Here is a 22,924-nt window from a genome sequence, read left to right on the forward strand (position 1 = left end):
AAAAAATAAAAAAGGGGTAAAAGAAAACCATGTTTTTGAGCCCAGTAAGTTAGGCAACCCATTTTTAGCAACTGATTAAGCCGAATTCAAGTATGAGTAATCTGATTAAAACAAATACAAGGTTTGACAGCACAAATAATCATAATTTCTAATTTCACGACCAACTGTGCTTATGAACATTTAACGACTATTTTCCTCTTTTGCCCACAAGTACTTAACGCTTAAGACTAATAATTAATAGAGACTAAAAAAAACAGTTTTCTTGAGTTTATTTTCTGTAAACAGACAAGACATTTTGTATAAACTGTACAATATTTAACATACTGAAGCAACATCTCACAAGCAGAAAAAAAAGTAAAACAAAAAAGGTTTGACTCATACTGTGCATATGTACAATATATAATTTATATTTACTATCTGAAGTTCACATGCCTCAATTTTGACATTTCTATTGTGGTTTGGGTCAAAGTGAACAAAAGAACAGAATGAGGAAACATCAAAATGTACAGTTTTAAATCCAATCTGTGCCTCCAAAGCTCATCATTCACTCAAGCTCAGTGAAGCGAGCAAACATGGCTTTACGGACCGCATCTTTGTATGTGTCCGATGCAGACAGCGTGTAGTTGCTGCCTTTGGTACCCAGACCAGCGCCTTTCGTTCTCAGCTGGGCCTTTAAGTGGAGAATAGAATGGAATGAGTTTCAGCATGCCTTACACCCCAACTAAATTAATGTAGTAAACACACTATGTCAATTGGTTACAGAACTGAATGTGGTGAATTCCTTACAATAAAGTAGAAATGATTAATCATAAATGTAATTTTTATAGCTAGAGAATAAAAAACAACAAAAAAACTTTAGGACCTTCTAAATAGTTTAACGATATATTCCTTTAAACATGAGCATTCACTGTTACACTTTATCGATTTTAATCCAATATAGTAAGGCTGCCTGAGGCTAAAGCACAATACTAAACGGTGCGCTCTGATTGGTTTTGTTTCATCTAGTGGCCAATACCAACATAGTATTTATAGTTATACTTCATTTAACCATTCTCAAACTTTGAAATGTGATGTTGCTGTAAAAGAATACCTCAATAGGAGTAGTGATTCCCTGCTGGTTGCGACCAAGGCCTTTACCCTCCTTCCAGCCCATAGCCTGCAGCATTTTGTTGCCAATATTGTCACTGTTTAGGCCATCTTTGGTGGGCTGCTCATAGTTCCTGCACAAAAAGGAAGAGACAGATTTGACATTTAATGATTTAAGTATGTTTGTGCAATCGTCTAATTCCAAGATACCCACACAGCTGGTGTTGGTTGGGTGTATTTCTTTTTTTTGGCGACAGGAGGTTCAGGGATGCCATATTTCTCTCTTCTCTCAGCTGCTCTGTCTCTGTATTTCAACTACACACACAAGTATTAGAAAGCAAGCACAAAACATTAAATATAACATTAACAATAGAATTAATATTGAATCAAACCTCTGATTCCCTTCGCTCCAACTCCTCCAGCTCCGATTCACTCATTTTGGCTCGACGCATGACCTCCAGGTTTTTCTAAAGATGGAATAAAGGACTTCTGGCATGAACAGAAAGTCGAGGCTTTCATGAAGCTAGCAGTAATGTTGTGACACTGGTTACCTTGTGCAGGTCGGACAGTTGTTGATGTCGGATTAAACCTTCTTTGTTGGGGAACTGCCTCCTGCACAACAAGCAGGCCAGTTTTTTCCAATCCGTCATCTTGTCCGGGCCTCCGTCTGCCCCCTCAGCTGCCTCCTCAGGGTCGCTGTCTCCGGTGTAGGCTGCCACTAAGCCAGACTGATACAAAAACAGATTGACTAACGCTATTTGTCATTCCACAGTCCTATCAGGGAGGAACGCATACCTTGGAGGCATTGCCAGAACTGGTGGGTGCTTCCTCTTCAGGTACATTCATCATCTCTGGCACACTTCTCTCTAGAACTCCAGCTTGCTGAAGATGTAATGAATTTAGAGCAATAATTGATATACAATCGGATTGAATGCAACAGACTTTACCTTCTTCTCAAAAAGTGTGAAGCCAGCATCAGCAGCTGCTGCCTCCTTCCTTTCCTCTTGGCTGATTGGTTGGAAGCTGCTCCTGAAGTTATCCTTTTGCTTATTAAGACTCTTAGCCCAGCGTTCCATGTCTTTAGCAATCTGGGGAGGAACAGCACAAAGTAAAAAATGAAGCAAAGTAAATAAAGAAATAATTTCACTAATATTTGACTTTGCATGTTACCTGCTGGGCAGTTTTACTCTTAGGCTTTTCTTTCTTCTCCTTTCCTTCTCGAGCTTCTTTTGCGCTGGCGGAATTTTGTGCAGCATTTACTTCGGCCGAGGCGGGAACATACGTCTGTTTTTCACTGTCCCAGTATAGATATTGCTGAGTCTGAGAGTTGTAGTAATACTAAGAAGGAAACAAAGTGTGTCATCAAATCATGCAGAATCTGGAATAAAGTGTGCTACTTACTTGTGTATTTGGGTCGTAGTACAGACCAGTCTGAGGGTCATAATAATAACCAGAGGACTCATCATAATGATAAGCGGACATGTCCGGGACACCTGGGACAATTACAACAGAAATATTACCATAAATTCTGCACTGTAAGCCATTTTTTTCTACACTTTGAAGACTGCAGCTAATAAAATAGTGCAAATCATTTTAGGATTGTGGCGGCCATAATGCAAATAGTTTTCATAAAACACACTAAAATAGTGTGCTATTGTTTGTGCTATGTTGCCATCTTTTGGACATATTTGCTTACTGCAGGTGAGCTGGGTGAACCTTTATGGTGTTTACTGCGGTTTAAGGCTTTGATCCATAAATAAAAGTACTGTTCTGTCTTCTAATCATCCAGAGCAATTCTACTCATATGGATTGCTCATTAATCACTCCAGCCAACGTTTGTAAGGAGGTGTAATAAAACTAATACAATTACTGACTAAACCGTCCCTTGTGATGTCTGGAGTAGTGTTTTCATATTTGTACGTGCGATCGTAATATAATGAAGATAAGCGTCATTAGCAAACATGCTAACGCATTTACAAGTTAACTTACATTGGCATTCTGTTTTTATTGTTCCAATTTCACAAAATCCTCAGTAAATCCACCAAAATGACAGTAGAATTCATCGAATCTGTTTAGCTGTGGAGAGTAAGCATCCAAAACTAGTGGGTCCATGACGATGACGTCTGTTTTCTTTGATCGGCGGTTTAACTGACGTGTTACAGACAGACACCGGTCGGAAATAATTAAGATATGTAAATACCCATTTAAAAAATATTTCTGTAAATAACTAATTACACAACATATATATTTGCGGCTTATAGTCTAGTGCAGCTAATATATGAAAACAAATTTTTTTGTGTCTTGTACTGTATACTGGTGCACTCTATAGTCCGGAAAATATGGTACAACAGATAATGGCAGAAGAGTTAAAGGGGAACTGCCCTTTTATTTTTTTTTTTAGAATTTTATCAATTGTTCAATCATTATGAGAGACAAAAAACAGAAATCTATTGTTTTAGTTTTTAGAAGAGGGGGTCAAAGATAATAAAAATGCTTGCAAGATTAAGGGTTGGAAGAGGGTGTTAAATCACAAAAAATTATTCCCGGGCGCAGCTCCGCTGCTGCTCACTGCTCCCCTCACTTCCCAGGCGGTGATCAAGGGGATGGGTCAAATGCAGAAGACAAATTTCATCACACCTAGTGTGCGTGTGACAATCATTGGTACTTAACTTTTTTACTTTGGTCATTTAAAGTTCCTCTGCGAATGTATTTACATTATCAACGGTATTCCAGCCAACTTCCTTTATTTTCATTTTATCGAAGTGCGCATGCAAGTGAGGTTGAGGCCACATTTACACTGGAGTCGGATAAAAATCACATTTTACTTGCAGTGCTAACATACATACATCCATCCATCCATTCATTAATTTTCTACCACTTATTCCCTTTGGGGTCCCGGGGGGCGCTGGTGCCTAGCTCAGTTACAATCGGGCGGAAGGCGGGGTACACCCCGGACAAGTGGCCACCTCATCGCAGGACCAACACATATAGACAGAGAATATTCACACTCACATTCACACAATAGGGCCAATTTAGTGTTGCCAATCAACCTATCCCCAGGGGCATGTCTTTGGAGTTGGGAGGAATCCGAAGTACCCGGAGAGAACCCACACATTCACGGGGAGAACATGCAAACTCCACACAAAGATCCCAAGCCTGGGATTGAACCCAGGACTGCAGGACCTTCGTATTGTGAGGCAGACGCACTAACCCCTCTGGTTTAGTCTGACCCAAAAATATAAATGTATATCAGATATTTTGTCAAACGCATTTTTATATTGATAGAGTGTGGGTCTATCGCGATGTATATTGATATTGTATTTTCGGCTCAGCCCTAGCGGAACGAGAATAAAGTATTGTTGGCGGTTTAAGGAAGCATTTTTAAAGTGATTTAGAGGCAGAATGAATTGCTCCCATTAGCTGCATTGATAGCCACCTAGAACAAGCCGATTATGACAAGTTAGAATGCAAAAAAACAAAAACAAACCTTTTGTCTTCTTGTCTTTTGCAAGGATTGTTGACAATGGGCAAAAAAAAAAAAAAAGTGCAGTTCCTCTTTGAATATGCTAGTAATTAGAGGGGTTCATACCAATCATGGCGTCTGTAGCTTGTCCAACGGTTGTAGCTGAACTGGCAACTGTCGTCGTGGTAACAGGGACAGCTTGGGCACCCGGTAGAAGTCCAGTTTGGGCTTTTAGCTCCAACTGTTGGCAAAGTGGCAAAGCCTGTAGCACATATTACAATATTTGACGCATGGAACTCTTCATTTCTTTAGTTATCACAAACCACCACGGCAGGATTTTGAAAACAAAGCAGCATAATGAAAAAAGTACCTGGAGAGCAGGCTGTGCAATTATATGAGGTTGGTAGACTTGGACAGTCGGTGAGAGAACGACACCAGCTGCAGTCGGAACAACGTTCATACCTGGAGCAGCTAAAATTGTACATACAAAATTATTTTATTTATTAGCCATCTCATGTTTCTCGCTGCTAATTGGTTCCAGACCCTATAAGTGAGTTTCAACAAAAGTAGGAACTATCAATTAAGCAAAGATTTTTGTAGCTAAAAGCATAAAAACCTTTTTCCAACTTTCTACATAAGGGTTGACATTATTAAGGCCCTCTGGACACTCCCAGTTAGTATTACAGTATTTAATCAAAATGTTTGAAAAACCATGATTTGATAACCACACTTTGATAAACTTATAGATTGACCGAGGTTAGCTTGCTAGCTAGCATAACTGCCTTTCTCCATTAAGGAACATCATTCCCCAATCTATTTTGTATTAACACATTGCTGTCTGAACAACTATCATAAACTGTGCTGTCTTATGGAAAAAAAAAACACTTAACACTAAAAAAAAAAAAATGTCTCTTAAGAATACAGAACGCTGGCCCCGTTTACACAGCACACCAAATCAGATTTTTTTGCTATCAAGTGACACAGATCTGATTTATTTTGCCAGTCTAAACACTCTTAAGTGCTTCTAATTTGATCTTTTTCCATCAGATCTAGGCCACATCAGGAGGTAGTCCTGAATCCTATCTTTTCAAATGTGATTGTAGTCTAAATGCCGTGTGACTTGAATGGGGCCTGAATGCGATTTTTTAAACAGTTCTGGGCACGTCACTCGTGTGCGAGGAAAAGACGCAGACGCCAGCGGTATGAATGTATATTTTGCTTACGGAGAAATAGCGATTGTTGAAAGACCGGAGTTGAGGCGGTGACGCACTTGCTTACATGTGAGTTGAAAAATAAAGCTCCCAAATATCCACGCTGATGCCAGTGTCTCCTCTACTAGCAGCCATAAAAAGATCACAACCCTTTCAAAAATATATTACACTATATACATCCTTACATACATTACATTAGGGGACGGCGTGGCGAAGTTGGTAGAGTGGCTGTGCCAGCGAAACCTGGCTTAAACCAGACAATATTTTTGTGCTAAAAGAGGCATCTCCTCTTAACTATACGAATGCGCATATTGCCCGTCCCCTTAAAATGGGAGGGTGGGTCGCACTAATATACAACGAAAACTTTAACCTTAGTCCTAACCTAAATAATATAACTTGTTTGAGGTGCTTACTGTGAGGTCTGTCACACAGCTGCCTCTATACCTAGCTGTTATCTACCGCCCCCCAGGGCCCTATTCGGATTTTATCAGTGAATTATCAGAGTTCGTTGCTGATCTAGTGACGCATGCCGATAATATAATTATAATGGTGGACTTTATTATCCATATGAATACCCCATCGGAACCACCGTGCGTGGCTCTCCAGACTATAATTGATAGCTGTGGTCTTAACCAGGCAGACTCAGTGGCCTAGTGGTTAGAGTGTCCAACCTGAGATCGGTAGGTTGTGAGTTCAAACCCCGGCCGAGTCATACCAAAGACTAGAAAAATGGGACCCATTGTCTCCCTGCTTGGCACTCAGCATCAATGGTTGGAATTGGGGGTTAAATCACCATAAATGACTCCCGGGCACGGCACCGCTGCTGCCCACTGCTTCCCTCACCTCCCAGGGGGTGATCAAGGGGATGGGTCAAATGCAGAGGACAAATTTCACCACACCTAGTGTGTTTGGCAATCATTGGTATTTTAACTTTGCACAAATAATAAATGAACCCACGCATCGCAACGGTAATACGATTGACCTAGTGCTTGTCAGGGGTATTACCGTTTCCAAAGTTATGATACTTCCATATACTAAAGTAATGTCCGATCACTACCTTATAAAATTTAAAGTTCAGACTCATGTTCGGCAAGGTAATAATTATAACTGCTATAGCAGCCGCAACGTTAATGCTACCACAACGACAACTCTTGCTGTCGGTAATAGCACCATTCCAAAAGTATGTGTGCTCTATTGATAACCTCACTAACAACTTTAACTACGCCCTGCGCGAAACCATTGATAGTATTGCACCACTGAAGTTAAAAAAGACTCCAAAAAGGCATACCCCATGGTTTACAGAAGAAACTAGAGCTCAAATTATCATGTAGAAAGCTGGAACGCAAATGGCGCACGACTAAACGTTTGTGCTCGTCACAATTTGTCCATTACAAACACCATGTTCAAACATAAGGGTGTCCATATGTGCACTTGGCACCAGGACACCCTTGGCCGCAGTTCCATGATCGATTTTGTACTTGTGTCATCGGATTTGCGGCCTTATGTTTTGGACACTCGGGTGAAGAGGGGCGGAGCTTTCTACCGATCACCACCTGGTGGTGAGTTGGCTGCGATGGTGGGGGAGGATGCCAGACCGATCTGGCAGGCCCAAACGCATTGTGAGGGTCTGCTGGGAACGTCTGGCAGAGTCTCCTGTCAGACAAAGTTTCAATTCCCACCTCCGGAAGAACTTCGAACATGTCACGAGGGAGGTGCTGGACATTGAGTCCGAGTGGACCATGTTCCGCACCTCTGTTGTCGAAGCAGCTGATCGGAGCTGTGGCCGCAAGGTAGTTGGTGTCTGTCGGGGCGGCAATCCTAAAACACCTTGGTGGACACCAGCAGTGAGGGATGCCGTCAAGCTGAAGAAGGAGTCCTATCGGGTCCTTTTGGCTCATAGGACTCCGGAGGCAGTGGACAGGTACCGACAGGCCAAGCCGTGTGCGGCTTCAGCGGTCGCTGAGGCAAAAACTCGGACATGGGAGGAGTTCGGGGAAGCCATGGAAAATGACTTCCGGATGGCTTCGAAGCGATTCTGGACCACCGTCAGCCGCCTCAGGAAGGGGAAGCAGTGCACTATCAACACCGTGTATGGTGTTCTGCTGACCTCAACTGCGGATGTTGTGGATAGGTGGAAGAAATACTTCAAAGACCTCCTCAATCCCACCAACACGTCTTCCTATGAGGAGGCAGTGCCTGGGGAATCTGTGGTGGACTCTCCTATTTCTGGGGCTGAGGTCACTGAGGTAGTTAAAAAGCTCCTCGGTGGCAAGGCCCCGGGGGTGGACGAGATCCGCCCGGAGTTCCTTAAGGCTCTGGATGCTGTGGGGCTGTCTTGGTTGACAAGACTCTGCAGCATCGCGTGGACATCGGGGGCAGTACCTCTGGATTGGCAGACCGGGGTGGTGGTTCCTCTCTTTAAGAAGGGGGACCGGAGGGTGTGTTCCAACTATCGTGGGATCACATTCCTCAGCTTTCCCGGTAAGGTTTATTCAGGTGTACTGGAAAGGAGGCTACGCCGGATAGTCGAACCTCGGATTCAGGAGGAACAGTGTGGTTTTCGTCCTGGTCGAGGAACTGTGGACCAGCTCTATACTCTCGGCAGGGTTCTTGAGGGTGCATGGGAGTTTGCCCAACCAGTCTACATGTGCTTTGTGGACTTGGAGAAGGCATTCGACCGTGTCCCTCGGGAAGTCCTGTGGGGAGTGCTCAGAGAGTATGGGGTATCGGACTGTCTTATTGTGGCAGTCCGCTCCCTGTACGATCAGTGCCAGAGCTTGGTCCGCATTGTCGGCAGTAAGTCGAACACATTTCCAGTGAGGGTTGGACTCCGCCAAGGCTGTCCTTTGTCACCGATTCTGTTCATAACTTTTATGGACAGAATTTTTAGGCGCAATCAAGGCGTTGAGGGGTTCCGGTTTGGTGACCGCAGGATTAGGTCTCTGCTTTTTGCAGATGATGTGGTCCTGATGGCTTCATCTGTCCGGGATCTTCAGCTCTCACTGGATCAGTTTGCAGCCGAGTGTGAAGCGACCGGAATGAGAATCAGCACCTCCAAGTCCGAGTCCATGGTTCTCGCCCGGAAAAGGGTGGAGTGCCATCTCCGGGTTTGGGAGGAGACCCTGCCCCAAGTGGAGGAGTTCAATTACCTAGGAGTCTTGTTCACGAGTGGGGGAAGAGTGGATCGTGAGATCGACAGGCGGATCGGTGCGGCGTCTTCAGTAATGCGGACGTTGTACCGATCCGTTGTGGTGAAGAAGGAGCTGAGCCGGAAGGCAAAGCTCTCAATTTACCGGTCGATCTACGTTCCCATCCTTACCTATGGTCATGAGCTTTGGGTCATGACCGAAAGGATAAGATCACGGGTACAAGCGGCCGAAATGAGTTTCCTCCGCCGTGTGGCGGGGCTCTCCCTTAGAGATCGGGTGAGAAGCTCTGCCATCCGGGAGGAACTCAAAGCAAAGCCGCTGCTCCTCCACATCGAGGAGCCAGATGAGGTGGTTCGGGCATCTGGTCAGGATGCCACCCGAACGCCTCCCTAGGGAGGTGTTTAGGGCACGTCCAACCGGTAGGAGGCCACGGGGAAGACCCAGGCCACGGGGAAGACCCAGGACACGTTGTGAAGACTATGTCTCCCGGCTGGCCTGGGAACGCCTCGGGATCCCCCGGGAAGAGCTAGACGAAGTGGCTGGGGAAAGGGAAGTCTGGGTTTCCCTGCTCAGGCTGTTGCCCCCGCGACCCGACCTCGGATAAGCGGAAGAAGATGGATGGATGGATGGATAAACTTGAGGTTTTCCATCAAGCATGGAGTGATAGTTTAATAACTTATAAACGCATGCTTACCTTAGCCAAAGCTAAATATTACTCAAATCTCATCCGCCTTAATAAAAACGATCCTAAATTCCATTGGGGTGAGTTTTCCTTGCCCTTATGTGGGCTCTACCGAGGATGTCGTTGTGGTTTCTGCAGCCCTTTGAGACACTGGTGATTTAGGGCTATATAAATAAACATTGATTGATGATTGATTGAAGCTAACTACAGCAAGAAATAAGCTAGCTTCTACTTCATCACTGCACAACTCAATGCAATAACACACCAATCTGTACTGACCGAAAAACATGAACAATATTACAGTATCTGTAAAGTATTGGCCAACATTACATGTTTTGTTTGTACACAGGTAGCCAGACAGTGTATGTACTGTAGTTGTAATAACCCGCATGGCGTGCTGTTGTGTATCATGATCAATATGAAGTGACTCACTCGGTGGACAGTTGTCTGTTTGGTCCAGCTGGCCCGGGAAGTTTTTTCCAATTAATTATGGGTCAGCACTCAATTTCTGCCTAAATAGCTTAGCTTCAACTTGTACTTTTTGCAGCTTCAATTCACTTTCACCTCATTCTGTCGGCTTCTGTATGCTCGAACGTCTCACTCTTCCTTCATACTCGCTTCTAGAAGCAGTAGTTCATCCTCCATAAATTCAGATTCAACAAAATAAGGTTTAGAATACTCATTTGTCCATAAAAAGTTGTCTCCATTGTTTAACAAATCTGCCATGCTTAAAACACACTCGCGTGTTTGTATCCGGAAGAGGTTGTTGCCAGAAGTCAGAAATGCGCTGCTATAGAAACCGTAAATAAACAAGCCAAAACATTTATTCCGGCAATGATTAAAATGACCATAATAAGGTAAAAATGGTACATATAACTATAAAGGTGTCAGTTACTACATTATATATAGACTTGCAGTGTGGATATTAAACAATAAAGAGGGTTTAAAGTTGTTTTAGAGGGGTTTGAAGGCTACAACGACTCCCCCCATTGGTGCATTTTCCAAGCGTATATCATCTTTAAAATCCCATGTGTTCTTGTCTCTCATAATGACTGACCAATAGGCAATTCTCTTCAAGTGCAGTTTCCCTTTAAGAAGGGGCTGTGCAATACAGTACATATTTGTGTTTTTAAATTAATTTATTTTAAGATTGAAAATGCTTAATTTAAACCAAAACCATGTAACGTTGATTAAGGTAAATGTATATTTTTGACTCCTAAGAGGCCATAGTCAAACTTGAAACAGCTAGGAACGTGATCGGGGGTTTAGATATGTATTTGGAAAAAACGATATAAATTGAAGTTGCACAGTTCTACCAGACAACTGTAATGCATGTAAGCTGTGACTGGATGTTATTAACCTTTTTTTTTAGTGGTGAACTAATGTTTCAAATTGTGCCTGTTCATCATTTTGTACCTCCAAGAAGTCCATTTTCCTGCGAGGTGCTAGCTCCTGCAGCTTGATAGATAGCCTGAAACAATGCAACAAAGTAAGTGGAATACATTGATTTGATTGAAGTTTACAATAAGAAACGAGAATGTGGAAAACAACTGGGGATTTTCATATTTAATGTCTCTTAATGGCCACTAGATGGGGCCATGAAAACTAATTTGCTGAACTGCAGTTTAGAGTCTTTTTTTGTCCTACCAACCTGCGACATTAGAGGGAATCCTTCCTGCAAGAGGCTGTACTCTGACACTCCTTCTCCGCTCGGCTGGGGCTGGGGAGGCAACAACAACAACAAAGACTGTAGCTGAAAACTGGAAATAAAAAAATCTGATTTGTGACAAACAGTTCCTACCTGACTTGAGGACCACTGAGCTGCAGCAATTGCTGTGCTAGCAACAGAAAAGGCACTGACACGATTACCATCAGGCAGTAAAAGGTCCCTAGTGAAAAATCAAAGGACAATTATTGTACACGGAAAAATTATGTTAAATAAATAAAGCCGTTTAGGCGGTTACACACTTTCTAGCACTCTTTGCATAGTCCACACCAATTGTCTTCCCGTCCAGTTTTAGTGGAGGCTGCAGTCCTTGCAAGATGCTGAGCAGCTGAGTGGCCTCCTGCGTTACAAATTTATATATTACACCCCAATGGTGCAGACATCTAACATGTTTAATCAATGGAAATCTAATTTTTACTAGAGGAGAAGACAGCTGAACGAAAGCAAAGCCTCGGTTATGGCCGGTCTGTTTGACTTTGATGAGGCGAATGTTGTTGGGTGAAAGAATGGCATATGGCGCCAGGGCAGTCATGATGGCTTCCACGGTGCTAAGAGGAGCAATATTTCTCAGGATGATCGCTGTGAATGACAACGAGCAAGTGAAAAACGTTGTCATACAAGCCCTAGATGAGGTGGTGCAATTGAAGTCCTTACTGTCACCACAGTAGTCTCCGCTGAGTTGTGTTTCAGGAATATCATTAGTGCTGTTTGCATCTTCTGTTGAGAGGGCAGACAACATGCATAAACTTAAATTTTAGGGCAGTCAACCAAGGCAACCATAGCTAAAACCCTTTCATGAGCCCCATCAAGGATTGCAATTAAAACGTTGAGGGGTTTTTTTTTTTAAGTGCATGCTCTTTAAAGACTGGGCTTTCTGTCTAGATTACAGGCTTTTACAACTCAACAAAATCAAAACACTGATCTGCATCCCAACACTTTGCCTCAGACTGCTTGGATGCTGGGAGTCGGTGGCCTCTTGATGATTTAACTACTTACCAACTTTGGTTGCTCCACACCTGAAGCACTTCAGCCGCCTCCGGAAATTGTACAGGCCACACTGCAAGTAACCGTTCACATCATTTTTATTATACACCTGCTTAAAGCCCGGAACAGTGCTGCCTGAGACAAGTTGCAGTCTATGTTGATGCAGCACACCTCGGTTACCCGAGACACCACCTAACCGCTACCATTTATCCAAATCCAAACTCAAGCTAACATGAATGCAGCTACTCAAGAATTGCTGAGCTACATGAAAGCAGGAGTGTGTGGCAGTTAACAGAAAAAAAACAGAGTATTAACTTACAGTATTGCAGAGCCAGTCTCCATAGTTGTGTCTGGGATGACAGAAGTGCATGTCCACATTTTTCCCTTGGATGACGAGTCGTTTCTGAAAGAGGAATAGAGGTGTTACCTGAGTATTTGTGGCACGTTTTGATCTCAACTCAGAGTAAGCTTCTTGGAAGGGGAGAGAAGGGGGGTGAGGGACCCCCAGCACGTATCCTTTGTGCTAAAGACAGACATGTGATGTATGTGATGTGTAAGAGGGTTCTTTAAGTGTTTGGGACCCATGTGCCCAGACTGAGCTGGAGCAAAGTGTGTAATGTGACCCTAAAAGACAATTCTGACTGCTCTCTGCAAAAATACATGAGCTTCCCAAAAAAATGTTGGAGAGGACTACAGTAAAAAAAGGAAGATGAAAAATCGCTCTAAGGCCTTTAAAAAAGATGTTGACAACATCCTGATCATGTGTTAACTGTGTTTTATACATTTGTATTAAAAGAAATTGCCTTATTATTGTTAATGTTACTAATATAACAAACATACTTATCCAAAAAAACCATCATAGAACAGTAGGGGTGTAACGATTTTTTTAACAACGATTAAATTCGATTTGATATTTGTGGTTGCGGATGATTAAGAGACAATCTAATGCTTTAGAACGATACAATTCTAAACGATACAGTGTTCTATATTCCTGTTATTTCTTGTAAGGGAATTATGTATAAATGAACTATAGATACAAACAAGTATGTAACCAATTAATGGCCAATGCATTCACATCTTATTTTAATGTTATTTGCAACCAACACTTTGGACTTAACAAGTGGAAACCATTTTCAGCACTCAAGCAACTCAATAAAGTACAGTAACCAACATTTTAACAATAGATGTACCTGCTAAATATAGTTTCCCCTAGACCTAGTGTCCTGTTGTCTGCTACCAGTCGATATCAAACAGCATCTGTTCTCCGCCCTGGCGTCACCGAGGAAAGACAACACCGTGGGCTGAAGCATGTATGCCCCGTCATCGCCAGAGGTGGGAATCTTTGGGGACTTACGATTCCATTAAAAATCAATATTTGATGCATCTTTAATTTATGTATATTGATGCAGTTTTACATTTATTTTCGTTTAACTAAATAACTGTTTGAGTAAGCAAGTTTTAAAAACAGTGCATTTGTAATGAGAAACAGTTAAATTAATTCAAATCACATTTAATAAATCAATGGAAATGTGTGAAAAACTGGAACTGAGATACCAACGGTCTGCATTACTTTATAAACAATAAATAAATTGCTTATCTACGTTTACTAATTGATTTGATTATCGACCATGTCGGACAGACAACGCATCTAAAAAGCAACCATTTTCCCACCGTCCTCATCCCTGTGATAGTATTTGCTCCTCGGTTCCTAATTTCCATAACCTCATTCATCCAACTCTTTTATTTCTTTCTTTCTCATTAAATTAATTCTCGTTGGTTGATACATGCGTATTTTGTGTCACACTTTATGTTGTTGTGTTCCGTAAATAGGCGTGTTGCCTCTGTTGCTCCCTTGACACTGTCCTTTTCTACTATTACTAAAAGCAATCGATTCCCTTTTAAAATTATCATGGATTCTTACGGAAGGCCAACTTGCCGAGCAACAATTAATATTCTTAATATTTAGGATATAAATCGATCTATTATTTTAGCGATCAATCGTTACACCCCTATAGAACAGGCACAAAAAAAGTTCTGCTTAGTGGCAAAGAATCTACTGGTTTAAAGCATTTTGGTTGCCTTTAGGGTTATTTTCCCTAAATCTCCAAGAATAAAACTAGACTTGGCGATTGTGAAGCAACCTGATTGGTCTCCATCCATCGGGTAGCATCTTGCAAGTGATAAAAGTCCACGAAGGCGAAACCACGGCTTATACCTAGAGACAGCATTCAAATATAGACGGGAGGCGTGTTAGTTAAAAGTCCATGGGCATATCATTAAAACTGTTCCACAAACTGCTTCACGACCCAGGCCTTGTTTGGTTAACAACAGGCAGCTCCTTAAGTTTTACCATAGCAAAAAAAAAAAAAAGAAAGGAAAAAAGGAATACCACTGATACCAATGTTCACGCCAGGTTAACTAATACACTGTGGGCCAATGGCTCTTATAACTTACCTTCACAGGAGTCATAATGAACGGTACTGATCACACTTAAAACCATTTTATGTTGTTTAAAAACTAATCTGACCATGTTGCTATGGGAAAATGGGTCTGAACGGAAGCAGATTTGCCCTATGGTAAAGAACTAAGGGAAAGGCAGGGTTCGTCATGTATCCCACTCTCACCTGTCTTCTTTTTCATCAGTCTGACATCGGCAGGCTGCGGACCCTCCAGCTGATCGATGGCAAAACAGATCTAGTCGACAGAGAAAGATCATTCAAAAAGGCCTTTGGCCACACACAAAAGGCTGCTACAAGATACATACATCTTCTTCTGTGATGTAAGTAGAAAGACCCCATAGCATGATGGTCTTGCTTCTCTTCTCATCGCCACCTTCTCTTCTGTAATCCTGATCGAGGTAGTCCCCATCAGAGTGGTACCCATCTTCTGATCTATCGCTGTTACGTCTTTTCCGTTCTCTCGGCTGGTATACAAAACACATCAATGTATCACCTTAGATCGAGTTGTTAAACGAATGGAATAACAAATATTAAAGAATAAAGAAAAGAAGTTTTCAGGCATAATCACCTCTGGACTATCTCTGGATCCACGGCGGTCTCCCTCATTGCGATCGCCTCGCCTCTCATCCGACCAGCGGCGGTCACGCTCTTGATCCCTCTCTCGTCTATCCCGCCAATCGGAACTATCACGAGGCTGGTCGGAGCCATACCTGCCGCTACGTTCAGATCGACTTATCCTATTTAAAGAGGCATTAGAAAGCAAAATTAATGAATGGTAGGAGGACTACCACCATATATCCTTCATCAGGCTAGACATATCATGGATTAGTGTTAGCTTTAGACATCATGATAGAATATAGATATTTAAGAACATAACCAGATTGAATCTGTGTAGCTAGTCCTGAACTCCTTACAGAAATGGAATAACAACTCTGCTTCTTAGTGATAGCTGCAATACATTTACTTCAGTAACTTTTTGGATAATCTGTACTTGTCAGACTAGTTTATTACAACAAACTTTTGAGCATTATCGTCAAAAGAAAATGCTAATTTTATTTAGTTAAATTTAATTGTGATCACTACATTTATCCATCCATCTATTTATTTCATACCGCTTATCACTCTTGTTTATTGACATTATAATTATTTATAAGCTATTGATTACCACTCGCACAGACGTACAGCATTAATTTGCCTCGTCAACGGGCATTGCCACATGACTCTTGTTTCACGAATCCAACTTAAGCACGAGTGACAAATGACTCCATTTCGTCAAACTGACCCTGGCAGACTACATTATTTGCAGATGAAGAACAGGCCGTAGATGGGATGTTTATAACAAGCACAAAGTACAGATACATAAACCGTAATAGGTCAATCTTTTTGAAGTATATGATAAAAATAAAATACTTAATTGTTTTGTAAGTGTTTGACTGTTCTCAAAGAAGACATTATGTGACATTACGCCAGCATATGCCGGCAGATGGTGGAGAGAATTGGTGAAGAGAAACATCCCAGCAGACATATTTTGACGCTAAAACGTTTTATACATACAATTAATTATTACAGAGTAAAAATATGTGTATGTTTTGTTAGTCAATAAAAAACAATAAATAGTGGTAGCTCACAAGACTTTAAGACAGGATAGACCTAATTCATTCACATCATCCGCTACATATTTCATATCTGATTTAGTGATGAGGTAAACTTTCAAATACATCAATTTAGATGTTATTGACTTGTAAATTAGTGTCAAATTGTGTATAAAATATGCAGTTTGTATAAACAGTAAAAACACAAACAGTTCACTAAAATAGCAAAATTCCTGTGTCTCTAATGATCACAATAACTACGAGTGTCATTTACGTTAAAACCTGGGAGGTTGTCAGTTAGATCCAGGGCTTGAAAGTTAACGCACAACCTTATTACCATGTAGCATTCTCTTCTACTGTAGTCACAAACCCACATTGCTAAACAAGCTAAAAGAAAGAAAATCGTCCTTTAGCGTACAAGTTTCACAGTGCTTATGGCCAACAGTCGCATTAGAGATAAAGCATGGAAACTAAAACTTCACATGTTGGTGTGAAAATAGAAAAAACTTAATTATTTGACAATTCAGAGTACTTCAGTGCATGAAAACGTTCTGACTGTAAAATGTGACATGACATCAGATAAAAATGCACAACTTTCTACTGATTTCTTACAAACTGGGAAAAATAACTTACAAACTGGGAAAAATAACATCTATATCTTCCGTTGTCATTTTCAAATGTTCACATTTCAGCCAACAAGAATTAAAATTCCAACTAAAGAAAATATGTTGCATGACTTGTATTTCTTACGCACGCACGCATACAGGGCTCCAATTTAACCACGGAAATTGCTGCGACCGCCCTCTCATTAGCTTAATACCCTAAATAATTTACCAACATTTGTGGCATCAGCTTGCCGTGACAGCCCTTGACTTTTTACTTGTTATTGCACAAGGGATATATTGATCAACGGCATGATGATAATTAGCAGTTGAATTTCAGAATGTAACCGTCTTAATGAATTACAGAAAATCCTAAATTTATTGATACATTTTAGGCAACACGAAGTCAGACACATGCGCACTATCGCCGTTTGACTTTATATTAATGGTGTATTAACAACATTGATCTTGCTCCAGTGATATCCCCTTGGAGTACAGTTAATCAACAACAATACATGTCCCGCTAACGATGGCCGTATAAACAACACCAACACTGTCATAAATATGTGCCTCATAGCAAGACCACACTAAAAAACAATGACAAACATTTCGGGAGAATATTTTCACCGCTTCACTACATAACACATACCCAGAATTCTTTGCAGCACCAACTCTTCCGGGACACTACAGTCATTTTCCCCTCACTTACTGCCATGTTTTTAAGAGCGCACTGCTGTGTTTAGACAGAGACAGAAACATTTGTCCCCACACTAAAAGTATACAGCGAAGGAGAAAAACTATAGGATGTAGCTTTCATTTTGACAATAGAGAGCTGCTGTGACAGAGTTAAGTGAGGAAAAATGTGGGCACTCTTGTTTTTTTGTTGTTGGCCAAACTGTTGTACTGAACCACAAGGGGGGCGTTAGAGAAGAACACATTTGTTTATTAGACTTTATCTTCATTAGCCAAACTGCTCTGTTTTAATTTGATATCAAAAAGTAAACACTTTGTTTTTTTTCATGTGAAAGGTATTACTATAAAAACCATTAGACACATCATTTTGTTAATGTTTTATTGTGTGTAGTTCATTCCTACACCACATATTTCTGCTCAAACTCTTAAAGGCCTACTGAAACCCACTACTACCGACCACGCAGTCTGATAAGTTTATATATAAATGATGAAATATTAACATTTCAACACATGCCAATACGACCGGTTTAGTTTACTAAATTGCAATTTTAAACTTCCCGCGGAGTTTATTGTTGAAAACGTCGCGGAATGACGACGAACGTGCGTGACATCACGGTCTGTAAGGAAATATTAGCGCTGCACGACTCGCGGCTAAAGGTCGCTATCAATATCTTCAAACACGAATCTTTCATCCTCGCTCAAATTAATGGGGAAATTGTTGTTTTCTCGGTCGGAATAGCTCTTACTGCTGGTGGTTCCCATTAAAAACAATGTGAATATGTGTGGAGCCCTGCAACTCGTGACGTCACGCGCACATACTTCCGATAAAGGCAGGGCTTTTCTATTAGCGACCAAAAATTGCTAACTTTATCGTCGATGTTCTCTACTAAATCCTCTCAGCAAAAATATGGCAATATTGCGAAATGATCAAGTATGACACATAGAATGGACCTGCTATTCCCGTTTAAATAAGAAAATCTCATTTGTAGGCCTTTAATGGATCTGTCCCAATACAGCATCTACATGTACATAACTTAAAAAATAAATTACAAAAAAATACTTCCTACTATCAAAAGGTCAAAATGAAGATAAAGGCATCATTAAATGACAAAAAACTAACGAGTTTAGATTAATAATTAATAAAAATAAAGTGTATATGTATGCATGCCTGCTTTGGAGCCCCTGCCAGGAAAGAAAATAATGTTTGCCACGGGGCCCTAAAATACGAGCCCTCCTTTAAGGCAGTGGTTCTCAAATGGGGGTACTCATACCCCTGGGGGTACTTGGAAGTATGCCAAGGGGTAAGTGAGATTTTTTTTTAAATATTCTAAAAATAGCAACAATTCAAAAATCCTTTATAAATATATATATTGAAAAATAGCAAAAATTATGTATAAATATATGTATTGAATAATACTTCAACAAAATATGAATGTAAGTTCATAAACTGTGAAAAGAAATGCAACAATGCAATATTCAGTGTTGACAGCTAGATTTTTTTGTGGACATGTTCCATAAATATTGATGTTAAAGATTTATTTTTTTGTGAAGAAATGTTTAGAATGAAATTCATGAATCCAGATGGCTCTCTATTACAATCCCCAAAGAGGGTACTTTAAGTTGATGATTACTTCTATGTGTAGAAATCTTTATTCATAATTGAATCACTTCTTTATTTTTCAAATTTTTAGTTGTTTTTATATCTTTTTTTATAATAGTCCAAGAAAGACCACTACAAATGATCAATATCTTGCACTGTTAAACAATTTAATAAATCAGAAACTGATGACATAGTGCTGTATTTTTCTTCTTTATCTTTTTTTCCAACCAAAAATGCTTTGCTCTGATTAGGGGGTACTTGAATTAAAAAAAAAAAATGTTCACGGGGGTACATCACTGAAAAAAGGTTGAGAACCATTGCTTTAACCATTGCTCAAAGGTTTCTTATAGTCAGCATTGTCACTGACGTCCCACTGGGTGTGAATTCTCCCTGCCCACTGGGTGTGAGTTTTCTTTGCCCTTATGTGAGTTCTTCCGAGGATGTCCTAGTCGTAATGGTTTGTGCAGTCCTCTGAGACATTTGTGATTTGGGGCTATAAAAATAAACATTGAATGATGATTGATTGATCGATTTAAGGCAGTGGTTCTCAACCTTGTTGGAGGTACCAAACCCCACCAGTTTCATATGTGCATTCACCAAACCCTTCTTTAGGTAAAAATAAAATGTTTTATTTTTATTTTTTTTCCAAATTCAAGACAAAGTTGTAAGTTTTTGGTAACACTTTAGTATGGGGCACATATTCTAAGTAACAAAGACTTAATTTGGGGCACACATTCTAAGTAACAAATACTTATTTTAGAGTTATTTGGACACTAGTGGAACATATTCTAAGTAATAAAGATTTAATTTAGAGTTATCTGGTTAGGGTGTACGCCGCCTTCCGCCCAATTGTAGCTGAGATATGCACCAGCGTCCCCTGTGACTCCAAAGGAGATAAGCGGTAGAAATGGATGGATGGATGGATGGTTACGGTCAGGGTTCTAATAAGGCATTAATTAGTACCTAATGACTAATTAAGAGCCAATATGTTACTGATTTGCATGATAATAAGCAACTAATTAATGGTGAATATGTTCCCTATACTAAAGTGTTACCATGTTTTTTTACTGGTGCACAAAATGAACCATGCATGAACATCACCTTGTTCAAACAACACTAAGACAGTGCATAAACTCAACAAATTACACACCTGCAAATCAGTCAGCTGTTGCCGTATCCGTAATATGCCAACAGGAAGAAGTTTATATTTACATGAAGAGTCGAGTGTTTGACCTCGGCCGAAACCCTGAGGTGGACTCACCGAACCCCTAGGGTTCGATCGAACCCTTGTTAAGAACCACTGCTTTAAGGCAATAATTGACATATTTTTTTTGCTGAAAAATTACTCTTTACTGCTGTAGTTAATGTAATGACTATATTTTACTTGAGCCATATTGATCAAAAATAATGGTACTCTTCCTTGAGTATAATTTTTGGCTACTGTACCCTCATCTGCACCACCTACCCTGCTTAATTACTCACAGATCAATTTTTGACATACAAGTATTTAATGTTTGTATAGTACATACAATAGAGCGAAGTAAAATGAGAAAATAATTAATTATAAGTTATTAAATTGCAGGGATTGGCGTTTACTTGATATCAGTAAGTACGGCTGCGCGAATCGTCTGCTCTCAATGACGACATCGAACTGACATGGCGGCCGACAGCACTTGCACTCACCTCTTGTCCGCTCCCATTTCTCCCATTCACAACCTCTGAAAAACAACCATACACCATTAGGAAATATTAATAACCGCCACGTACTTACATGTATTAACTCTAAGGCAAACTGCAGCAACTAATAAATTCAAAGGTTGTGGTTGGGCTAAACAACCGCTAAAATGTCCTCCTTTGCGAGTCATTTCACAAGCATTCTGAGTACAAAAAAAGGCATTCATTGACAAGTAAGGATTCCATTTCAAAGTAAAATAACTCACCAGCACTGTTTGTTTGTCCTGGCTATTCTATGTGAATGCTTAAAGGCAATATTTGCGAAATAGAAGACCACTGGCGGTCAGGGACTTCTTCCAACAAAACGGCACCTTCTTCTTCCCAAGATGCATTGGGGTTTACCACTGCCTTATACGCTTGCGCAGTTATACCCCGATTTTGATTTAGAGGCACTACTCGCGCTTTACGTCGGTCATCCAACCGACACGTTTGCAATGATTTATATTTGATGTATCGTCACTGTAAGAAAACAAACAACAACAAAATATATTCACATTTTTCTTATGTTATTGGACACAGAAAAAGTTTGCTGCTGTCCAAAATAGTACGCTATTATCTCCTGAAAACACACTCCGGGGCAAAGCACCTCCGGATCCCATTTGGCAATAGTGGTTTCTCTTGAACTATTCAGGTGCCATTTTTTATACACTTAAAAAAATATTTTATTTAACATGTTTTAAGCCATATAATTCATGTTGGCAACTTCATAAAATCACTATTGACAACACTTCTAATCAATCAATCAATGTTTATTTATATAGCCCTAAATCACAACTGTCTCAAAGGGCTGCACAAAACACAACATCCTCGGTAGAGGCCACACAAGGGCAAGGAAAAACTCACCCCAGTGAGACGTCGACAATGACTATGAGAAACCTTGGAGAGCCCCCCCCCCGGGGACCGAAAGCAATGGATGTCGAGCGGATCTAACATGATATTGTGAAAGTCCAATCCATAGTGGATCTAACATAACCGTGAGAATCCAGACCAAAGTGGATCCAATATAGTAGCGAGAGTCCCGTCCAAAGTGGAGGCGGATCAGCAGTGCAGAGATGTCCCCAACCGATACACAGGCGAGCAGTCCATCTTGGGTCCCGACTCTGGACAGCCAGTACTTCATCCATGGCCACCGTATCGGACCCCCTCCACAAGGGAGGGGGGCGGGGGGGACATAGGAGATACGTTTTTTACTTGTGAATGACTTCAGGGGACGCACCACAGCTTGAGAAAGATCAAGAAAACTACTTTCAAGCTTATACTCTTCCATCTTCACTTATGTCAGTAGTAAAACTAACAGGGTTTTTTTTTGGTAGTTAACAGTCCTGATTCTAGTGTTCTGCTCACTACACCTGCGATGAGGTGGCGACTTGTACAGGGTGTACCCCGCCTTCCGCCCGATTGTAGCTGAGATAGGCGCCAGCGCTCCCCGTGACCCCAAAAGGGAATAAGCGGTAGAAAATGGATGGATGCTCACTACACTGTTGCGATAAATCAGTTTTCAGGGAGTGTGGTGGGCAGCAACTGTACTCTGTTCTGTGGAGGCCAACTGTTGGAAAAACACTGATCTTAAATTAGTTTAGGCAACAAAACACGGCTGGTAAAACTGTACGACAATTTTTTTTTTCTAATGTTTTATTACAGTATTTGAATGTTGACACATGACCAAAGAGTACATTGTACACACAAGTCCTTAATAAGACCACACAAACAAGACTTATTCAACTTGGCACAAGAGAATGTTCCCCAATTCCGTGCTGTGTTATTGACATAGTGTAAAATTCAATCCTTTACCACATGAAAACCAAAGTGCACAAAATGTTAGAACCTTTTGGAAAGTGATTTCTTAAAAATGCCATGTCTGGGAAACAAGGCACCCAAAGACAGAGCTGAACACAAATGGTGATGGCATCAGATGCAAACAAGCAAAACTAAGAATACAGCTT

At 40.8% G+C, this 22,924-nt stretch overlaps 1 protein-coding gene across 3 annotated transcripts; it reads right to left on the minus strand.

Annotated features, from left to right (window-relative positions):
* Nucleotides 1-252: 252 nt before the first annotated feature.
* Nucleotides 253-21,329, minus strand: rbm5 (RNA binding motif protein 5). 3 transcript variants are annotated; one of them, XM_061874647.1, is made up of 25 exons: nt 21,188-21,329; nt 20,931-20,965; nt 15,329-15,497; nt 15,066-15,224; nt 14,926-14,995; nt 14,443-14,516; nt 12,621-12,704; nt 12,314-12,374; nt 11,972-12,034; nt 11,736-11,896; nt 11,560-11,657; nt 11,393-11,480; nt 11,243-11,305; nt 11,008-11,062; nt 4,920-5,020; nt 4,676-4,811; nt 2,488-2,579; nt 2,257-2,424; nt 2,034-2,174; nt 1,882-1,968; nt 1,638-1,814; nt 1,479-1,553; nt 1,301-1,401; nt 1,091-1,220; nt 253-670 (listed from the first exon to the last, which is right to left on the minus strand). In XM_061874647.1, exons 2-25 carry the CDS (start codon nt 20,954-20,956, stop codon nt 545-547), a joined length of 2,505 nt encoding a protein of 834 aa, XP_061730631.1. In that variant the 5' UTR covers nt 20,957-20,965; nt 21,188-21,329; the 3' UTR covers nt 253-544. The 3 variants fall into 3 exon arrangements, with proteins under 3 accessions (XP_061730631.1, XP_061730632.1, XP_061730630.1); XM_061874648.1 differs by having other exon boundaries at nt 4,676-4,790; nt 11,243-11,311; XM_061874646.1 differs by having other exon boundaries at nt 11,243-11,311.
* Between the last annotated feature and the right edge of the window lie 1,595 nt (nt 21,330-22,924).

The sequence above is a fragment of the Nerophis ophidion genome, linkage group LG16, assembly GCF_033978795.1.
Source record: "Nerophis ophidion isolate RoL-2023_Sa linkage group LG16, RoL_Noph_v1.0, whole genome shotgun sequence".
NCBI lineage: Eukaryota > Metazoa > Chordata > Actinopteri > Syngnathiformes > Syngnathidae > Nerophis > Nerophis ophidion.

Bases quoted from the DNA above. Each gene is read 5' to 3' on its own strand.
- rbm5 (XM_061874646.1), bottom strand. From the start codon at position 20,956: ATGGGAGAAATGGGAGCGGACAAGAG. The intron at 11,658-11,735 runs GTAAAAATTAGA...TTTGTAACGCAG, and splicing joins TTCAGCTGTCTTCTCCTCTA to GAGGCCACTCAGCTGCTCAG. The intron at 11,481-11,559 runs GTGTGTAACCGC...ATTTTTCACTAG, and splicing joins TATGCAAAGAGTGCTAGAAA to GGACCTTTTACTGCCTGATG.